Raw genomic sequence first — 21,435 nt, 5'->3', positions numbered from 1 at the left:
ACCAAATAAACTGCACAATTATCACTGTCTTTATTCTATCCTATCTCTTTCTTTCTCCTACTTATCTACTTTCCTCCTTGACTATCTACCCTTTTTTTCAGAGCTTTGAATACAATGAGATTTCTAGCCTGAGTATTTTAAGAGCTACCAATTCTCGGTGATTCTTGGCTAGCATTTTTCAAATTTAAATTTTCGAAGAATTTCGCTAGATTAGTAGATATTAAAAAACTTCCTTGACAAACTGTATGTAAGTATAATATTTCCGGGTGATGCGTTTTTTACTACATACATATATAATAATTCCCGTAAGGTTCAAGAGAGGAACAGCCGCTAACTGCTAGCATTTTTAAGTTTTATACTCAAAATAGTTTCTAGGTTCTAAGGCAAATTTCGCTTCTTCTTCTTCTTCTGGATAGACGCAGTGCCCGCTTAAAGGTTTATGGCCAAGCATCGCCAATTACGAGTATAAATACGAACTGAGGCCAAGCCATCCTCCACTTGGTCGTTTAAGCGCAGAGAAAGTATGCTTCGTCGTACATCCAAACTCTAACTCTAATAAAATATGCAAAGTATTTCCCTTAAAATCATATTACGCTCGTGAAACCTTTTTGGGTGTTTGGCCCAGCTCCTCCTATTTGGGCGTGCGCATTGATGCTATTCCACAATATAAGACATGAAGACAGTAAAATATTTTTATTTCATACCCATATTTATTAAAGAAAATAGCTGGCAAACAGTCACAAAGTTAAAATTAAAGCTGGTGCGTAATTAAATTGTAATCCATTTTTTTCTAAAACAATATACCAACAATGGAAATTCTTTATTAAACTTTCAGGTTCACATGGGCCCACACTCCTGCAATACAACGGATTAAGTGTCCAACTCTGTGGGTGGTATCCAAATAAGCTGCATATAAAATTTCATTCTATTTAGATGTGCGTTTGTGCTATGTTGGCACTTTAGGAACTTATCGTCGACCAGCCAGTGGCCCGAGCGATTTTGCATATAAATCGATCAAAATGAGACTCCCAAACAAATTTTATTTACATTTTTAAGTACTACTATACATACATATATATACGCGTGAATATTTTAAGTCACATAACACATATACATATGTATAAACAGTAAACAGTTTCTTTGTTATATGAACTGGCATTTCATTTCACCCAAAAATCTAAAATACGAACTTATATCTAAATATGTATGCACATCACTTAACTGAATCACTCATCGGTTTCCGTTGATCCATTTCCTCCCTCAATTTCAGTTGAATGCTAACCGGCCTGCTGGGCTTGTTGATGAGCAGTGTGCGCACACCCACCTTTGCTTCACCGCCCGTCCAAGTAACTTCGAAATTTCGCATCATCTATGTATCGTCCACGGTATTCAAATCGTATTCAAATTAAAATCGAATAATACGAATATGCAGATTGATGTTAAAATACATGATTTTTAAACTTATCTCAGTACTTACGCGTAACAGAAAAACGATGATGTTCTGTTCTGCCATGCGACGCGCGATGCAAGCGCGCATGCCGTGACCGAAGGGCAGCACCAAGTAGGGATGAACTGCTTGCTTGCGGTGCAGCCAGCGCTCTGGTTTGAACTGCAATGGTTCCGCAAAGTACTTCTCCAATCGACAGGCAATCATGTTTTGCGTTACCACGACTGTCTAGAATCAAGGGAGAGTAAAGTATTTGAACTGTCATTGTTTTACACAAATTCTTACTCCTTTGGGCACATGATATCCGCTCAGCACCAGATCTTTATTGAGTATGCGCCCCACACCCACTGAAATTGGATTTAAGCGGAATACCTCTTTTAGTACCGCTCGGGCATATGGCACTTCCGCGCGCAACGCTTCTGGCGTCAAGAGTGTTTTTCGCGAGTGCAGCACACGGCAGGCCTCCTCCTTAAGTTTCTGCTGTACTTCAGCGTTTTGGGCGATATGATACACTGCGAAAGCGGTGGTATATGAGGTAGTGTCAATGCCGGCTAGTAGCAAGTCCGCTGCCATACCGACGACATCGCATAAGTCCAGGTTGGGATTCTTTAGATATTCTTCAATTAGCGAACTGCGCAACATGGTGCCATCTTGATTGCTACTATCACTGGTCTTACTCTCTTTGAAGTACGCCAGCTTTTGTGACACCAAATCGATGGCCACGCTCTCCATATACTCCTGTGCTTTGCGCAGTCGCCGATAGGTGGGCGTTTCAAAGTAGCGCCATAATGGCAGCCCTTGATCGGTGGGCAAGATGCTGCTGTTTGTCGTTTCTGCAGCTCGCATTAGCTTGGTTGACCGAGAGGTGGGCAACTGTTCGTCGGGTGAGAAGGCATTGAGGCGCTCGTCGAAAGTCATCAGGCAAGTAACTGCGTTAAAACAGGCGCTCAATGGGAAGTAATCAAGGGCTTATTGCACAAACAAACTGACTTACGTTCCACATTTAAGCGAGCTAATTTTGGTAGAATATCAAAGCTGCGATGCAACGGAAGATGTTCAAGAAACTCTTGTGTTACCAAGTCCAAATCAGTAAGGAAGCTGCGCACGCTCTTTGGTGCACTGATTTCCTTTTGCAATTCCGAGCGAAGATGCCACCATTCCGCTCCGTTGCTGTAACAAAAAGTAATAGCAAGTGATGGTTCAGTGAAGTATGCATTTATGCATATATGTATGTATGTATGTGTTTGTGTTTATACTAACGTCGGCAGTAACCCCGCCGATCGGTAAATGTGCGGACGATCTTTGCGATACTTCTCCAATGCCAGATGACTGCGCCGTTGTGGAAAATCCCTTTCGTTGAGCAACGTTGCAATATCATTTGGGTCATACAGCCAGACAATGTCTTCACCCGGAATCACTGTTTCGCGCACAATCGGGCCGTACCGTTCATACTTGTCCCGTCCCGCCTTGTGCAGTTTCAGCCACGAATACCGGCCGATTAGCGGCAAGTATTGGTACAGAATGCCAAGGCCGAAGGGACCGCGCGGACCGGGTATATCCTTAAAAGGCTTTGCAAACACATTTGCATCAGGGCGATCTGTAGCTAACGAGAAACATCTCTTCTTCAATGTGTTGTTTATAATTGCAGCCATGCTTTCATGGAGATACGCTACCAAATCAACTGTAAGTCACAGCTCGCCGCCGATCAAGACAATTTAACTCCTCAACGAACCACAGCATATGATTTTTGGCTATCGAAAACATCGAAGCACAGGTCACTTTTCATTTTTTACTTCTAAGCAGAATATTTTGGTGTACATACATTTGAGTGAATATAAAATAGTCTGCGCTGACAAAGGTAATACAAACTAAGCAGAATTGCTTGGGAAACAAAAGAATTTACAAATCAGAAAAATATAAAATACAGAGAGGGAGTGTGAGAGTGAGAGAGAGATTGGACAACTTCAGTTTCCACAATAAGCCTCTATTAAATATTTGCGTAGCTCAGTGTCTGCTTAGGCTGAGCTTAACATCCACTTTAGTAAACAACTGTGACAGCTGGCTAAATGATTATGTATGAATGAATGTAGAACTACGAGTGCACACACAGAGTTTGTTTTTATTTTGTTGAAAAATTAATGAGAACCGAAAAAACCCAAGAATTTTGTATATCTAATAGAAAAATATTGTAAAATATGTAAAATTCCTTTATTATAAAGCTCCTTACACAAATAATATACATCACTGTGGTACTACCAATTGGGAAAGAGGAGGAGCTGTGGAATAATGAAGCACCTGCTGTTTTAACGCCACATATTTTTTATCTAGAGTATTGAAGTGGTAGAGCATTGAATAACGGTCCCCCTCGGCAGGCAATGGCGAACCTCCGAGTAGGTCCCTCCATTTGTGGAACGACATCGTGACGCGTGCCACAAATTGAAGGATGAGCTTGGCCAAACACCCAAAAAGGGTGATAGCGCCAATTATTAATTTTTTATCTTTATTGAAGTGTTGCTAAATGTCTTCAATAGCCTATAATAAAATTTCAAGGCGTGTATGTTTATGCAACATTTTAACCCGCTATTTCTCAACCAAGTGGTCATTTATTCAAAAATTTCGTTTAGTAAAGGTCTTCTCATCCAAAAACCGTTTACGATAACGGATAAAAGTCTACCATTACTTTATTACTGGAAGTCAAAATCGATGGTACACCAATTCCGACGTTAAATAACACGAAGTTACTGATATCACTTTCAATAGAACGCCTCGAGAGACCAATGTTATTTGGCACAATTACGTTTCGGATGCTGTAGTAAGATAAACTCCATAGTAAGACACTAACCAACTTTTTGCGTTAGACGCACTAATCTAAAGGGAGCCCCCTCCGTCTCTTGACTTCCAATCGCAACAGCTTGTTTCCTGAATCTACCGCACAATAAGAACTGCTACTAGCATATAAACTATGATTTATGTTCGACCAGCAAGGGCTTAGCCATTCAATTCTACTCGGCTCAAAGTGGGACTAAGTAGTTAGCCAAATGATTGTTCGTGGGAGTTTGAGTATGTAATTGTGGCTGGTGTGAATGTTGGTTCTCAAGTGAAATAAATCATCCACCAATATTATATCTAAATTTCACCATCATACCCATTCATCCTGCATATAATTTAGGGGAAATTGAATAAAAAGCGTGTATGAGCAGCCCGAGTAAGTTGGTGCGTGACTACCATTCGGGAGTACACAGGCTCGAATCTTCGTGCATGAAACACCTAATGATTGAAAAAGCTTTTACTAACAGCGGTTGTTCCTAGGCAGGCAATGGCCAACCTCGAATGCCTCTTTGAGGCCTTTCCAAATTGTGGTGGTATGGTTAGAAATATTGCATCTTTTATAGTCAAACTCGAAATTGTTTTAAAATTTTAAAAATCTACTTTTCGGTTTGGATTGTTGTCGGCCGTGGTAAATGAGCCTTACTCTTTAGGGAAGTAACAATATTAGTGCAATTTTTTGTAGGCCGATAGCCTTATCTAGTAGGGCCTTTCGTAATGTAATACTCGTACAATTATTCATAATTATATTCTAATCTAATAAGAAATAAATGAGTAATAAATAAAAATACAGTAATTTTACTAAAATAAATTATATACATAAATAACTTCTTCGAAAGGTCCACTGCACAACACGTTTTAATTAAAATTATTTTTCAAGTTCAATGAAATATTATATGTATATTATAGGCTCGAAAGTTAAACGGAAACTCGAAAGCAAGAGGTCGAGCTAGGATCCCACTTAGAAATTTAAAAACAATACATCTTTAAGTTTGAAAATGCATTTATTCTATGGAATACTCCGATTTCACTGACTTTTCTTCTTATTACTATTTGACTTTTTCAATTTTCGCTTTGAAATTTCGCTTTTCGCTTCGATTTCATGCTGCCCCTTGGTATTCCAATATTCAATTAGATGCTTCAACACAAAATAGCAATTAACAAAGAACATTGCCAACATAAAAACTAACACTGATATAGCGTCCAGGGAATGAATCACAAAGAAGCTTGTATCGGCTGATGCCCTAGAGAAGAGATAGTCACTCTCAACAGGGTGCGACAAGACGTACTCAATCCACCACATTGCTTCATCCAGAGGATCACGAGGCCGATTACGAAAAGCAGCTTGCCGGGATTTTGCATTCTCTTTAAACGTCGGCTCCAAGTATATAGTATTGATGGCGCTATAAAGCTTTTGAGGGTCTGAACTAAGATCCACTCTTATTCCGAAACCCAAAGCCTGCGCACGTTGAGCAGCCTACATTCAAGAAAATATCATACAAATTTAAAAACTTTAAAATTAGCTAACTAAAAATGGATATTACATTTGGCTGATATAATTCACCAGGTATTCCAATAATAGGCACTCCATAATAGACAGCTGATTGGACATCCATATGACTGCCTCCACTTATGAAACCTTTCACCTTACGTTGCGCTACGTCGGAAATTTGGTACTCATTATTTAATAATATTTAATACATACATATTTCTTATGAGAAGAGAGCTAGAGTTGAAGACGAAAATTGTAATAATCAAGTGCACTTACTTACCGAATATATTACTTTTCTTCAACCATTTACCCACAAAAAGATTCGGTCTGCTTTCAGTGGGTATTGGAAGCTTATCCACCCCCCATATGAAATCATACTCGGGTAAACTATCGATTGTATTCAATATAACTTCGATGACGTCGTGCTTTAGCTCGTTTATGTTTCCTTGGCTGCCAAGCGTTATAATAAAGACACCCTCTGAGTTGTCAATGAACCCTTGCATTTCGACTGATAATGGGCGATTCACATTATCAAACTGCAACCCACCTACTTCGATTACATTTGCCGGCAACGCATGTACGTAGTCGGTTGCCGGATGACTGTTGACAAGCACCACCTTAATGCGATCAATTATTTTTCCCAACTTCATATGCGCTTCCTGCAACTCCTCGCTTTTGGCCAACAATGCCTCGTGAACGCTTTCCACGGTGAATTGACGAAAGCTATAAGAACGAAAGATAGTGAGAACAATATGTCAGGTCCAAAGCCTATTTGCGCATGTGGGCATGAAAATATGTATGTGGGCATGTACTACTCTAACTCACAAGCTGGCCATTGCATATACAATAGTGTTGTGCAGACGCTCTAAAAAGTTCATGTGCTCGTTGTGGACGGTGGTGAAATGTGGTACTGTGGCAGGTTGTATATGCGTGCCACGGGCAACTTTTAGCAGATCTGGTGTGATGTACGAAGTACTCACTGCCACGATCGGTATATTCTCGAAAAGCTGCGCCAATGCTAGTAAACACGATGGTCCATATGTTGCATCATAGATGATCAAATCAAAGGGCTCCGCCTGCCTAGATAGCTCGATCAACTCCTGAAGCCCGCTTGAGGAAAGAACAGCTTTGCAGATTTTCATTTGCCTGTCGCACCAGTGAATAACTCGCTCAAAGGGACTCAGCCATGGATTCGTAAAGAGTTTGGGCGGCTTATTGGTGTCTAATACTGCCTTCACATCCTCCAAGTGAATTTGTGCAACCCCTGGAGGTTTTGAGGTCAACCTGCTGCCACTTACTACCGTAAGTTTATGGCCTCTACTTAGAAGTCCTCTGTAGACCGCATCATGCCTAGTAAAAAATAGTGCAATATTATAGTATAGCTGCCATGCATTGCGTGCTCCATTTTAAGTACCAAAGTTGTTGCTCCGGCGTTAACACCTCGACTAAACTAAGTATATTCGCAGTATTTGCGGGAATAAGTAAATGGCAGAGCGTCACCACTATGACGAATATATTTGTGGATTTCATTGCAAGTACATTTGATGCGCGTAATCGTCTGCTAAATATGCACTTTGTGGGACCTGGCTAACAACTGAACTGTTTATGAGTGGCGCTGCTCCATAGACCGGCATGAAAATGCAGAAACACCGTTGTGTATATAAGGCGAAAGTGGAGAATGGTAAAGAGAACATATCCTATCTATTTATGGACAGTTGAATAAGTCTGTGCTGATAAGAAGACGGGCTGTTGTTGAATACAACTATAAAAGAGGGAGAGAGAGAGAGAGAGATTGCATTGCTGAAGTAACGAAGTTATTAAGAAAGAATGTGACAATGAAATGAAAAGTCGGATAGGGAAAGCAAATTTGGCTTAAGAAACGTATGAATACAAGTCATAAGTAATAAACCTGATCAGTTATGTTCCCCGTAAGAAAAAACTCAACTGGTAACACAAATTTTTGTTCAGAACTAGTAAAACTTCGTCAATTACAAACCTCTTCTATAATCATATCGTGCGATTAGTGACAGAGTGTGTGCTTTAAATCGGTCAATATTCACAGCAACCATCCATATAACGGTAACTTAAAAAAAATTATATAAATGAAGCAAATTTATCCAAAATGTTATAAAAATGATAAAAGATGAATGCAAAATTTTTAAAAAATGGGTAATGCGGCAATCAGTTTTGGGTCTACAGTTTCCAACCCAGGGTGTATATTGTTTTTCAACTTTTCCCGAAGGTTTTCAAGTCGACTGTATTTATACCAAGTCGAATTCAGTACTGATGGTGGCGCCTTCCCATAACAGTTACTTTATTTTTCGAGTCTGCCGTCAGGTCCCTTGCCAATGCAAAACAAAGAAAAGAAACTAACAAAAAGAGAAGAAATTACATGTTTATGAATATGAACGGCTTGGCAATATAGATTTATATTTTAACTAAACAAACTAATGAAAACAATGTGACACACATCTCCAATTGTGAAAGCACAAATGCAGTGTTTTTGTGTTTTTATACGGATGACGCCTTTGTATAACTTCTTGTGTTTGGTAGTTTCTATTGCTTTTGCCTACTCTTCCTCTTAATAAACAAATAATTTTCCATTCCTTTTGTTCGTTTATTCATGAGCTCTGATGACACTGCGAATTCGGAAGACGCAACCTTGTATTCTATTGGCCTTGGGTTTACACGGACTTTTCTAAAACATTTGATAGAGTTTTCCTAAATTCTAATACGTAAATTAGCCTCGCTTGGTTTTCAATTTATTTTCTTTCAATGGTGAAAATATTATGTATCTGATAGACGAAGTGTGTCAATGATTGAGGGTGAATTCATTCTATATTCAGGGTTGTCACAAGACAGTATTTCGTTTTGGACCTCTTTTTCGTTCGCCAATTTTCTTCTAAATGCTGAAGATTTGAAATTATTTTCTGCGATTTCCTACGCCGCCGCCGTAGCCGAATGGGTTGGTGCGTAACTACCATTCGGAATTCAGAGAGAGAACGTTGGTTCTAATCTCGGTGAAGCACCAAAATTAAGAAAACAAAAAGTCTAGGGTCTGTCAGACTCACGCACGGTAGAAGTGAAACTTCTAAGTTGGTTGTTCCATGCATGGGAGCCCCGGTTTAGATCTCTCTCGTGTTAAATTCAGGTTTTAATTTCTTTTTTTCAGAAAAGCGTAAATATTACTCATAAATTTTTTATTATACATTGATAAAATATAGTTATAATTACAATGGAATCATAGGCACCTTTTCAACACATTTCTAGTATATACATCGATTGTATTCACAAATTATTCACATGACATCGCAAAATTTTCAGGATCACTCTCACAATGGTTATTTCCTAATATACTAATAATCAATAGTAGTAATACGTATATTCCTTCGATTTAGCGATATTGTTAAAAACTATTAAGAATATCGCTTCGTTCAGTGCGAATCACAGGTCAACGCAATATCCTAACCTCGCTTCACACTTACTGATCGGCTGATGCACGGCGTGGGTAGTTTGCTATAGAGCAGTGCTGTCCATCCCATACATCAATTGATGACACGTACTCTTACTCTCCATCGTTCAGTCGTTAGCAAACCAGCACCGAATAAGCAACACGTTTATCCGCGACGCTTAATGTATGCAATACAATGCCCTGTGAGAACTTTTTTATGCTAGAAAGTGCCTTTGGCGACTTGCAATGCCTTTTATGTTACAAGTCGTTCAAAGGAAGCTATAAATGTAATATCAAAAGGCGTTTCGATTCCTCCCACAAAAATTTTCTACTCCAATCCAATATTTATTTATTTTGGTTTAAATTTCCCACTGGGCTGCTCCCATTCTCTCGTTCTCACTTATACACTCACATTTTTCATTTTGGACAGCACTGCTATAGAGCAAACGGGAGAGAAAGAAAGGCATTCGAGAGAGAAGGGGAGAGACGGCGTGTCTCGGTGGCTCCCTCACATCGTTCAGCGCTTGCGATGCGAGAGAGCGACAGAGAGAGCGAATAGGCGAGAGTGGGAAGGAGCAGCTTCTCCTTGGCCCCGCCCATTTGACGGATTTCGGTAACGCTCCGAACTTACCGTTTCACTCGCCTATTTGCAATCTGCCTTGGGGCCCCCGAAGTTTCACTTCAAAAAGTTTTTTCTAAAGCGGTCGCCCCTCGGCAAGCAACGGCAAACCTCCGAGTGTATTTCTGCCATGAAAAAGTTCCTCATAAAAAATATCTGCCGTTCGGAGTCGTCTTGAAACTGTAGGTCCCTCCTTTTGTAGAACAACATTAAGACGCACACCACAAATAGGAGGAGGAGCTCGGCCAAACACCCAAAAAGGGTATACGCGCCAATTATATATAATATATATATACTAAAATTATATTTTTCTTTAAAATTATATGGCAAATCCATTTAAAAATATTATGTAATTGGGCTGAATCTATCTTTGCCTTTACATCGATAGGTAAACATTTTTTACAAATAATTTTGTTTTTGGTACATTTCGTAATTGAGAAAAAAATAGATAGCTTAAAATATTTTTGGGCTAAAGCTTGTGTCGACTGGAGAAGGAAAACAGCGACCGGTTTGTTTTCATCTTCAAACTTTTATTCAAATATTTTTGCGTTGAAATATGCGCAATTCAAATGTCATTCAAAAAAATACAAATTTATTTATCGGTTCACTTACGCTTGTGCTAGCGCTTGCAGGTTATGCGATCTTCTACGTCAGCATTCGCACCCAGCCGCAAAGGCAAATGGAGTTTAGCAAAGACAAACACCATATCACTGCATGCACAAACGATTCACAATCTAAAACCTTGAATAAAGTTAAGATGCGTGTGTTGATACCTGCCATACATTTGAATATTGAAATAAAATTTGTGATAAGTTATTTTCTATTTTTTCGGAGTATGCGTTCGACACATTAAAGGGGAACGCCACTGTGATTTAAAAAAAAAAACGTTTTTTTTTTTTGCATTTTTGTAAAGTAGATATATTCAAAAATATGTAAAAAAAAATTTTAACTTAAAATCTTGAAAATTGATGAAGTTATACTTTACAAATAATTTCAATTATCGCTACTTAATACTGATCGCTCTCACTGAGCGCCGCCAATGAATACTTTAAACTCGTTTTTCTCAAAACGACTTTTCTGAACATGGTGGCTTCGATTTCTCGAAGACTTATGAACCGATTTAAATTTTTTTTGTAATTTTTGTATATGTATTGGCTACAGTCGTACATAACTGTTTTTAATAGCTCCAAAAATTTATATTTTTTCAACCCTTTTTCGAAAACAGAACAAAAGGGTAAAAACGCAAATTAATTCTTCAAACCTGCACCATTTTCTCAAAACAAAAACCGACGATACCCATTGATGTATACATTAAGAATTTTTTTGCTTTCAGATGATTTTTCACCGCTGTATCGTGCCCACCAAGGGGCATCAGTTTTTTATGACGTCATTGCATTAATATTAATAATAATTGTAATTTTTAATATTTTTTAATAAAAATTTGTCTCAGTATAGTTGAATATATGCTAAATAAATTATAATTTGTCCGATTCTCAAATAATCATCCCTACTTATAAAAAAAAAATTCATGAAAATCACTTAATTTTCACGCGTTCACAGTGGTGTTCCCCCTTAATTGGCCGCCGCGGTTATGCGACTTGAGAGCCTCAATTTTTTTCTTTAAACAAAGTCGAACGTATGGAACTGAGTCATCAAAAATTGGGCACTGGCCGCGAAGCCTAGGCAGCCATTTGAATGATGTGCCGATCTATAAGTATACAGAGGTAATGGCATGAATGTGGTAAAACCAGAATCAATTTAATATCTCCCATCGTTCTTATCTGTCTGTAGTGTGATTCACTAACATATCTTAACAATATTCGAATTATTATCTTTCCTTAACCAATATTTTTACATTTTTTGGCTTATAATTTATCGATTGGGGACAAGGTCGTGAGCCCTCAATCTGTTGATCGACGTTTGCTCCGGGATGTGGGAAATCCTTTCCATTTGGCTGCAGGGGAGTTTCAAAACCTGTTCGGGTTAGCTCCAGATTGAGGACCTAATTTCTCATCGTGACAGTCAACTTAGAGGTTCCGATTTACTCAACATGACGTAACCTTTACAAATGCCAAACAATGGTGACAAAATTGTTAGGAATGTTAGTCACAGATGTAGCAGCCTAACAACACAACACAGAACTCAATTCAGTTGACTTAGAGCGTCCCTTGCTGATTATTCCGGGGACTTTTTGGCCAAGGTGGTATTTTTAGTGAACTTACTTTTCTTGAGAACTCGGAAAATTTAAATTCAGCGATATACCAAAAACATTATAGATTAGTTTTACCTTATTATAGTTTTTAGCAAGTAAACAAACAAAGAAAAGCAAGAAAAAACGCAACTTTACTATGTTTAATTACACAATATTTATTATAGCATTGAACTTCCAACATTTTCTCGACATAATCGATGTTTCCCGGCAACGGTTGTCTATTACATCACATGCACACATATGCGTGTGCATACATACAAATAATTCATAGTTTATTAGTTTATTAATTGAGTGAAGCTAATGGCTAAATTACAATAAACATCTATTGGCCAGGAAGTGAGTGGAGAAAATGTTTACTCGATATTTTTTTAATATTTTCCGAAAATACGCAATTGCATACTGTCACTCGATTTTCTAACGTCGTCAATCAACAGCATCCTCAGGTTAATACGCACGAAGTTATACATTTAATATATACATATAAATAAAAATATAAATTAATTACATATTACGATTAGTTTACAACTACAATGTAAGAGTTTAAAATATTTCAGCTAAGCTTCGATTCGTAATTTAATTGCTCTATCTGCTAGGTGTAATTATTTTATTAATACATTTTAAATATTTTTTAATATGATTTTTATGCATATACTTATATTTCTTAAATACATACATATGTTATTTGCTTTGTTTTTATCTTTGTTTTTGTTAATATGGCAAGATTAATACATGAAAGTGATTTTGTTAGCTACTTAAGCTCGTTCGTTCGGCGCCATCTTACTCAGTTACACAGCTCAGAGCCGTTGCATTTTGTTACGTAATAATTATTTTTTAATTAAATCAAACTAACACAGACACATACGCATAATTTACACATACTCATACAGATACATTTACATATGCTCAAAATGCGAACAATGCATCGTACATTCCTGTATACCCCTCAAATGCAGGCAATAATTGGCCGAATTCGTCTCCAATCTCCATCGTTTTTGTATCTCTGGCAATTCTCCGGCGCATTTGCCTTCAACTAATTATAATTCTAATTACTATTTGTAAGTTGCTAAGCCATTACTCCAATGTCTCTTCTTTGGCTAGTTGATTGCTGCTTTGGGCTAATTGGTTCCTGGGTTTGTTCGCTGCCAGACGAAGTCGGTGTTGTGTTAAAAAGTAGATTTGCGGTTTGAGAGCTCGCTTGGTACTTAGTTGTTTAGCAAGTGCAGGGTATTGTTCGACTTTCTTTCACATTAGACAGCGGCATCGTATGGGGCTGCTCCTAGGCCCACGTACCGGTTGTTATTTCTATGCACGAATCCCCGTCCGGGCGATGCGTTATAGTATACAACTCGACGAATACCAAATGGATCTACGTAGCCAAAGCTGCCTGCTCGTTTGTCGCCTTCAAATCGTTCTTCCTCATGGTATTGGCGTGGTAAGAAGTAACGGAATCCATTGGCTGTCACTCCAACACCATCATACTCGCCGGGCTCACCAACACTGTTGACTGCTGGCGGACGATGGCGACGACTTGTCGGAGGTGGCAATGGTGGCAGCAGTCCACCTTCAAGTTGATTGATCGCCAGAGGATTTGCTGCGGCGTTTGTATATGAAGGTGCTGTTGGAGAATGTTGGTAATAATATCCATTCGTGCTGGGTACACTTTCGGTGGTCGCTGGCGCAAATGGAGTGGGAGTAGAATACTCGTAACCGCTAGCTTCTTCATTGCTCGAGATGGGTGCGGGCTTTGTATCATATACGGCAATTGGCCGTATCCGTTGGCGAGCCCGACCATTGTTTATTAAGGGTGGTTGCATTTCCAGAGTTGGTACTTTTGGCACAGCGGCGGTATTAGTGCTTTGTGCGTGTGATGAGTCTGGATTATATTCCGTGATTGAATTGGTTGGTGGTGTGTCGTAAGATTCAACTTGACGCCCATTGGAAGCTTGGAGTTGAACATTCCGTTGTCCACCTTGCAGTAGTCGTGGTAGCTCATCAGGGTAGTGATCGAAACCAAGATTACCTGAGGGCTCAATATTGGCAGCATCGGCTGGGGAAAGATAATTCAATTTGCCATCGTAAGCCTCTGAAGCCGGGTCATGAACAACGACCGGCGCACTAATCTTAGACGGCGTGGGCGAGTATGCATGAAGGTTTTGCTTTGATTTTTCGACATCGCTAACACTATTTGCATATCCAGAACGGCCATTGACAAGAACGCCTGATTGGGCTGGAGCTGATTTTGCAGATTTAATGGCATCCTGGAACATAGCAAAACAAAAGTTTGAATATTTTAATAATGTGCAACATGGAGTCAAGCTATTATTATTACCTCAATGTGTCTGCCATTGCCAACAAAAACTGTCTTCGACTTTAATATGCGATAACCATCTTTATCAGCGATATAGTCTTTTTGACGTAGAAAGCCAGCAGCGTCTATCCAAGCCTCGGTACCTGAATGAGAAAGTGATGCCTTTAGTTTGGTTCTCAGAAGCATAAATATATTATATCACAGAACAGGCTTACCTACAACTGTTCCGTCTTGGAGACGTCGCTCCTTACGGAACTGTCCATTGTCCGTTTGAAAACGAAAATAGCGCTCCGGTCCTTCATCTGTTTGTATGTGATACTGACCATCGCCCGGTGAACCCCATGAGCTTTCTACCACAGCAATCAGAGAAATCTGAAAGGAAATTTTTGTTATTTAAAATTTGTAATGCAAAAAGCAGCTCAGTGGTAGTAGCAAAAGTTCTTTTCTAGAGTTGGAAAATCATGATGGAATAAGAAGTGCTAATATAAAAACTCCCTGTCGTAGGCTGAAATGTCAGACAATCAAACTGCAATAAAAAACTGTGTATATAGCGTAATGATATTAGTGTGTGTCAAGTAGCGAGGACATTCGTTTTCAGTGCGCAGACTAGGCAGTAGAATTATACAGTGATCCTTTTCATTCCGTCTCATTGAAAATCGACGAAGTAAGCATTCAAACCTTATGTAAAGTTCCTTCATTAAATTAGTTCCAAAAAGCTTTGAAAGTAAATATTTCTAATATTTTCTATTGTAAAATTTTGAATTCAAAGATGAAGGCAAAAAACTGTTATTGGAACTTGCCAAATTTCTGTAAGTTTCGCATTCTTCTATAAATTTCTAGGTTTGTTCCTCTGAGAGAATATATTTATTGCCTAATTTTTAAACCAAAATAACTGTAGTCACAGAGAATTACACGGACACACAAGAACACAATGGACACATAGAAGGGCACTTAGAACGTCTGAAAAACTATTACCGAAATTATGAGAGTTTTCCAAAAACGGTTTGAAACGCGCTGTGGTGAAGTAAATTGTATCTTGCTAGTAAATTTGAATTCTACACCATTTATTTTTACTTATTTGTTTATTTATTAACGAAACGCACAACCTCAAGTTATTTTACAGTGTTTGAGCTTATTTCTAAAAGTTTAAATATAATATTAAAAATAAAGGTGTTTTAGCAAAACATATTTGACAAGCGGTAACGATAGCCTGTGAAAAGTGGTGGTGGGATCATATTAGCAATTAATGGTCAAAATAATGTAGGAGTTGATTTTACGAGCAGCAATAACGAATGACTGGCGTTCAGATACAAGGCAACTATTTTTCATACTAAGCAGGTTAAGTGATCGGGACGTCGAGTGAATTGCATTCGTTCGCTCACTAGGGCGCACTAGAGTTAATGACCTTGTGAAAAAGCATTGACATTTTACTTTTAATGAATCATCAAAATATTTTTAAGGCAAAAAGTGAGAGGTGAACGCGACGTTTTACACAATACACGAATCTGCGATGTTGTTGTAGAGGGCATTAAGTTTATCACACATCATCACATCCTTACAATGAGGTTGGTAGCAGAGATGTTTTAGCTAAAATCAGTTGAATTTTCATTGGGGTAAGCTGAATAACTCATAATGAATGACACATACCGTAGGCCTTGCCTGTTGCACTGTAAATTTAGCTGCTCCACGATAGAGTTCTATTGAAAAATATTTCTAATATAGATTTCTGGCAGTCAGCAAATTTTATAACAGTGTTGTTCAATTTCACTTCAGTGTAGCCTTCAAGTTCGAAAATCTTCTTGTAAGTGAGGATACACTGAGATATGATTTTATGAAATGTAATGCTGTCGATGAGAAGTTAAGCAAGCTGTTAGTTTTAAGGCTAGAAGTTCGAGATTAACAGTGTCGAAAGCTTTAGAATGATCCAGAAGTATTAATAAAGTTACACGTCCTTATCAATGTTTTGATTATTGGATATTCCCTTGGAGATTTTTCGAACAAATCTAAATTCAAAGGAGATTTGAGGCGCCCAGTTACCTTTCTTTTATGTCGTCGTAGAACAATGACAGCCTATAGACATGCTTATGGTGGGCATTTAAATGATATCATGTTTGACATATACATAATTGTTAAAAGCCGTATTTTAAATAAAAACAGTGAAACCTGAACGAATCTAAATGTTAACGTATTTTATTTTAAAACAGCATCTGGTGCGTCTTTTGAAAGACCCTTTACTTTTCATTAAAAAAAATCGCTAACTTTTCAAACCAACACTGGTATTAAATTTTTTGTGCCTAAAACAGCCAGTCTTAATAAAGTATCCGTATTTATAAAAGTAAAAAAAAAACATGAAAATCAGTGAAATCGAAATTTTTGAAGGTGTTAAGAAATATGTTACCCAATTTCTAATGTTTTCCACACCGAATTTAATTGTTCTACAGTCTGGTTCTGAAATTCACTTCCGAGTCAATTTTATTTACGTGCTTGGTGCTTCACTCTCACTATTCTGTCGGCATTTGTTTTTTTCTGAAATGAGTTTGGGTGTTCTAAGAAACGAATTCACAAGGAAACTGTCGGTTGTTATTCAGATCAATTTAGATTTTTGAATTTCATGCATTCGGACTAAATTACGATTTTGGTGAATAAATTTAAAATTATATATACAATAATATATGAGGTTTATTAATATTAACACTAACAACAATAAAAGTAAAAATACTCTTTTCTGTTATAAAAAGTATTGTGATCTTCATATGATTTTGTTACTTTTATAACGCTAAGAAAATGATGTTTTCATTTATTTATTTATTTAATAGTCTAAAAAATACAGTATTTCTTACATACTATGAAAACAGATTAAAGCTAAATAAATTAATCAAAGTAAAATTAAACTTGAAGACTATAATTAACTAGATTCAATTGTAATGAGTGAAAGAAAAAAAAAAGCATTTCTTATAATTTACAGAGGAAGATTATTAGATAATACTAAGAACTTAGTTCAACAATTCATTTAGAACTATTTTGAAGTATCATTTCTTTGTGGAAGAAAAACCCAGGCCAGTATGATTTGAAAGCGAATCAAAATCTCCCAGAATTCTCGAAATCGAAGCATTACCATCCCTAACGAGAAAAAATCATGATTCCGTAAACTTCGCTGAGGAATATTGAAATTGATTTTCTCGAGTAGCGATGGGGAGTCAATAACTCCATTTATCAAATTGGAAAGGAAAGTAACAGAGAGATTATTCCTTCTAATAGCTAGTGATTTTAGATTTATGAGCAAGCACCGACTTTTATAGGATGGAATTGAATCAGTGAAATTTCAAGAACGCAAAGCATAACGCACAAAGGCTTTCTGGACACGTTCAAGTCTACTAATATGACAAGCATAATATGGTATCTAAATAAAGATGGCGTATTCCAACATCGAACGTACCAGAGACGTATATAACAACTTTAGAATATACAGATCAGCAAAGTCCGAACTAAAACGTCGAATAAACGCAAGTACCGTAGGTCTTACTCCGTCTTGCTTAACTCTACCCATCAGCAAATATATTTTTTCTACAATAATTAGTTTGCGTGCAATAACTTCTGCAACTGTACTACCATTGCAATATAATAAACTATCTTCTCCTGCAGCCCTTTGCAAGCCATCTTCCTTCAAAAATCTCAGGTGGTCGCCAGTTGAAGTTGAAAGTGAATGGATATTACTTTTAAATGGGTAACCGCTTTTGTTAACCTTAGTTGGATACGAACTTAATCAACTTTTTTTTTTAATTTTAACAATAATTGTGAGCACCAAAGTACATACGTAAGTCCTTCACCAATTCAGAAACTACGACAGGATTGAAATGAACTCACGAAATCTCTCTGTTAAAGACTTCTATTGCAAATGACCCACTTTCTATTAAAATAACCGAATAAGTAGTAAATGCACAAATTTTTTCATATTTAATTCAAAAAGTAATTTTTTGCTGTAAAGCTAATTTTTAGGCTGAATCGAAATCGAATTCAAGAATGAGCAATTAATTCGTTTTCCAGAGGACCAATACTAGATTTATGGGAATTTAGTTTCCTGTTCATGTTCACTTTCACCCGGTTTCTTAGTGACTATTGAGTTATTGAGCCTCATAAAAGCGTATCAATTGGTTACTTACAGGAAATTTACTAGTACGCGTATTATTAGGCTTTTTCTGTTACAACAGCAGACAAGTTTTAGCTGGGTTATTTGTACATTGCTAAGTAACGAATGTTTTTTCTCAACAGACAAACAAACAAACAAAACAATGCTCAGCGAACCTTTGATATAATAAACTTCAGTTAAAAGCCAATAACGAAATTTTCTAGAAAAGAAAATAAATTTCTATATTTTTAAATTTTATAAATAGCAAATAACCAGTCCAAATGTCGTCTTTTGTGACTGGTGAATCTATAAATTCATACAAATTGGCACGCTTTAGCCGCCCCATCCGATATAACGACCCCATTGTCCATGGGAAGCAAGAGCAGTGCTACACCATCCGTAAACCATTGGTCGATTACATTCGCGATGATTTACACGAACAATCACGTCGTTTGTTCTATCAACGGGTTTTCATTGTCGCCAAGAACAATATGAAAGTGGAGCCACCAACTCCACCTCCGTTGCAGTCAGGGCGATCATCCCAATCCCTTCCATCGATGCGCATGGAACCGGCCGACTTTAAGATGTTTTTTCAACTGGAATTGCAACGAATTCTCACGCGCTATGCCGAAGAAAATGTTTTAGGTGTTAAACCTACAGGCTTCTTCCTATACATGGGCGAATATAGTTTACTATTCATCGAGTGCGCTGAGGACTCAGTCGGCAGTTTCTGTGCTCATTTAAGTGCACTGGCTGACAGATATTTTCTTGCAAACAAAGTTTTTCTCACCGAAGATCGCACAGCAGAGGTTAGTTTCACCGAATACCAACACACCAAATGTGTAGAATATTTACGTATTTTATAGACTTATTTTCAGACGTTCCATTGCCGTCGGGCAGCATCAATTAACATCAATGAGAAGTTTCCGGCTCACACAACTACCGACGTTGAGCTCATGAGTCAACAACACTTGACGATCAAGCAGAAATTGTACGCGTTGTGTGAAGCTCTAGATGAAAAAGTGAAGAGGGAGCTTGAAACTGTTAGCCTAAAAGGATCGGTTAATGCAAAAGTAGCACTTAGCTTGGTGAAACCCACTATAGATACGGAAGAACTTTTGCCAGCAGCCATATTCAATAAACTCCTGCCTGAGGTGCAGCGCATCGAACTCGTCCTGTCGTGCAACCGATTCTACTGTAACGTACAGCGTCGTGCGCTCATGTACAAATCCATACCGGCCGAGTTGGAAGCCAATTTGCTAACTTGGCCCATACCATATAACTACACGCCGTTGGGCGTGTTCCGACATTCACCATACGACGTCAACTTAACTTTTACTGACCATGGCAAAAAAGAAGAGAATGAAAAGGAAAAAGGTAGCGACTCAGAGGGAAGTGAGCAGAAAGGCTGAACGATGTTTGAATAACTTTAAATATCAGCTGCCAACGGGTGTTGTAGTTTTGGGAATTCATTATTTACTTGTAATTTGAATTGTTCGTGCCTTTCAAGACACATTGAGCAGCTAGTGACGGTAGAACAAAAACAAGAAGACCATTTTGTGTTTCCCCTTAGGTCCTTTTCGGTCCCTAAAATGTCAAAATCTATAAACATAGATTGAACGTTTAGAAAAATCTAAACAAAATTTGGCAATGTACAGACCAAATAAATATAGGTAAATCCATTCGACTGCTTCACTGCTGCAATCTATGATAAAAATATAATAAGCTAGCATCGGTCTCTCAATTCGTCGGCCGTAATTTTTTGAAGTTTTCTGCAAGGTCTTCAAGTCTAACCTATTAAAGGTGACAGCAGTAGAATATCTGATTTGTTATTTGTTTCTTTCGCCGGGCATATGAGGATGCCACCTTAAAATGAAATGACGAAAAGTCGACTGTTCACCGACGTTCGTCCTTTTCTGTTTCTTTTCTATTTCCTTTTATCGTGACATTTCTAAAGTACAAAATATTTTTAATTACTTAGTACCACCACCATTAATGAATGTGCCTTGCATGCGGCTAACTGGCGAAAGTGCCTCTCAGCGATTCTCCCTTATTATGTTCTTATCATTGCAAGTACCTGTTCAATGTGCCTTGGTACTCATGAAAAGGAACAATTGTTAGATAAATTTGTTTACTAAAAACAATCGCATACAATAAAGAAGCAACGAAGTTGAGTGTGTTTTCCTCCAATATGTAACGAACGCCCTAATTTGTTTCTAGAAATAGAGAATTCGAGCATTATAAGAAAAACGATCGATATAAGAAAAAGGTTAAACTATTTTTAGATATTTCATGCATGGGTCAAGCCACTAGGCATACCTATATATATACTCGCAAATACTAAAACTTGCGCTCATTTAATGGCTTTTCATTTTGCCCTATATTTTCATTTGCCCTATTTGTGCAACTTTTTTAGTTCCGCTTCAGTTGGGGATATGTGTAAGCTATTAGGAACATGAATGGTTACATACATAATATTTACTTTTTTCTTGTTCTACTACCATTGCGTAACAAATTTGAATACGATTATTCACTTACACCCTGAAACCGCTTATTGCTTTGGTTCACTAATTGCTTGCGTCTCATTTACCTGCATACATACATCAGAAAATGTCTAAAGGATTCAGTTATCAGCTCTAATTTATTATAATATTTATTCATTCGTAATATTACAGTCCCATAAATTTTAATATTCTTATGTTGTTGCTTAACAATCGCCATATGCCATTCGAGTGCCACTCGATACTCGTTCGCCCACCGCAATGGATAAAATTTATTGTTAATTATCTACCTACTACTGGTACATGCAGCTACTAAGAGTGGAGAGCTGTAGAAAACACACCAAGTATTTTCAATTCATTTCGTAACTATGAAAATTTGTGAACAGTTTTATAGCTGACTGTCAACGGACAAGTTATAAAATTTGATATCACACGTAAATTACTTGAATTAGT

General features: G+C 37.7%; 4 protein-coding genes across 10 annotated transcripts in view; 1 reads left to right on the top strand and 3 right to left on the bottom strand.

Annotated features, from left to right (window-relative positions):
• Window positions 1-1,020: 1,020 nt before the first annotated feature.
• LOC128861128 (cytochrome P450 302a1, mitochondrial) lies at window positions 1,021-3,269 on the bottom strand. Its single transcript, XM_054099043.1, has 5 exons — window positions 2,708-3,269; window positions 2,442-2,617; window positions 1,733-2,376; window positions 1,478-1,675; window positions 1,021-1,369 (listed from the first exon to the last, which is right to left on the bottom strand). Exons 1-5 carry the CDS (start codon window positions 3,097-3,099, stop codon window positions 1,214-1,216), a joined length of 1,566 nt encoding a protein of 521 aa, XP_053955018.1. The 5' UTR covers window positions 3,100-3,269; the 3' UTR covers window positions 1,021-1,213.
• A 1,989-nt stretch (window positions 3,270-5,258) lies between these two features.
• On the bottom strand, window positions 5,259-7,376 carry LOC128859717 (UDP-glucuronosyltransferase 2B1). Its single transcript, XM_054096749.1, has 5 exons — window positions 7,180-7,376; window positions 6,591-7,115; window positions 6,046-6,488; window positions 5,818-5,930; window positions 5,259-5,750 (listed from the first exon to the last, which is right to left on the bottom strand). Exons 1-5 carry the CDS (start codon window positions 7,293-7,295, stop codon window positions 5,301-5,303), a joined length of 1,647 nt encoding a protein of 548 aa, XP_053952724.1. The 5' UTR covers window positions 7,296-7,376; the 3' UTR covers window positions 5,259-5,300.
• A 3,994-nt stretch (window positions 7,377-11,370) lies between these two features.
• LOC128860143 (uncharacterized) overlaps window positions 11,371-21,435 on the bottom strand; it is a 52,821-nt gene continuing 42,756 nt past the window's right edge. For 6 of the 7 annotated variants that reach the window (XM_054097422.1, XM_054097424.1, XM_054097423.1 and 3 more), the window contains exons 3-5: window positions 14,571-14,727; window positions 14,377-14,498; window positions 11,372-14,305 (exon numbers count right to left, since the gene is read on the bottom strand). In XM_054097422.1, the coding sequence (XP_053953397.1) occupies window positions 13,295-14,305; window positions 14,377-14,498; window positions 14,571-14,727 (1,290 nt within the window). In that variant the 3' untranslated portion in view covers window positions 11,372-13,294. Of the gene's footprint in view, window positions 14,306-14,376; window positions 14,499-14,570; window positions 14,728-21,435 lie in introns of all 7 variants that reach the window. The other variant, XM_054097419.1, reaches the window with a different exon arrangement.
• Window positions 18,703-19,975, top strand: LOC128860144 (uncharacterized). The gene is made up of 2 exons (XM_054097427.1): window positions 18,703-19,290; window positions 19,348-19,975. The coding sequence occupies exons 1-2, from the start codon at window positions 18,763-18,765 to the stop codon at window positions 19,891-19,893; spliced, it is 1,074 nt and encodes a 357-aa protein (XP_053953402.1). The 5' UTR covers window positions 18,703-18,762; the 3' UTR covers window positions 19,894-19,975.

The sequence above is a fragment of the Anastrepha ludens genome, chromosome 4 (assembly GCF_028408465.1).
Source record: "Anastrepha ludens isolate Willacy chromosome 4, idAnaLude1.1, whole genome shotgun sequence".
NCBI lineage: Eukaryota > Metazoa > Arthropoda > Insecta > Diptera > Tephritidae > Anastrepha > Anastrepha ludens.
The sequence above is the reverse complement of the archived record's forward strand: the minus strand, read 5'-3'. Positions and strand labels throughout refer to the sequence as shown.

What these genes read in the sequence shown, in the direction of transcription:
- LOC128861128 (XM_054099043.1), bottom strand. Translation starts at nt 3,099, where the DNA reads ATGGCTGCAATTATAAACAACACATTGAAGAAGAGATGTTTCTCGTTA. An exon ending in TCGGCGGGGTTACTGCCGAC is followed by an intron (nt 2,618 to 2,707) that starts GTTAGTATAAAC and finishes TTTTTGTTACAG; the next exon opens with CAACGGAGCGGAATGGTGGC. An exon ending in GATATCATGTGCCCAAAGGA is followed by an intron (nt 1,676 to 1,732) that starts GTAAGAATTTGT and finishes CCTTGATTCTAG; the next exon opens with ACAGTCGTGGTAACGCAAAA.
- LOC128859717 (XM_054096749.1), bottom strand. Translation starts at nt 7,295, where the DNA reads ATGAAATCCACAAATATATTCGTCATAGTGGTGACGCTCTGCCATTTA. An exon ending in GTATATGCAATGGCCAGCTT is followed by an intron (nt 6,489 to 6,590) that starts GTGAGTTAGAGT and finishes TCGTTCTTATAG; the next exon opens with CTTTCGTCAATTCACCGTGG. An exon ending in GTGAATTATATCAGCCAAAT is followed by an intron (nt 5,751 to 5,817) that starts GTAATATCCATT and finishes TCTTGAATGTAG; the next exon opens with GCTGCTCAACGTGCGCAGGC.
- LOC128860144 (XM_054097427.1), top strand. Translation starts at nt 18,763, where the DNA reads ATGTCGTCTTTTGTGACTGGTGAATCTATAAATTCATACAAATTGGCA. An exon ending in CCGAAGATCGCACAGCAGAG is followed by an intron (nt 19,291 to 19,347) that starts GTTAGTTTCACC and finishes CGTATTTTATAG; the next exon opens with ACTTATTTTCAGACGTTCCA.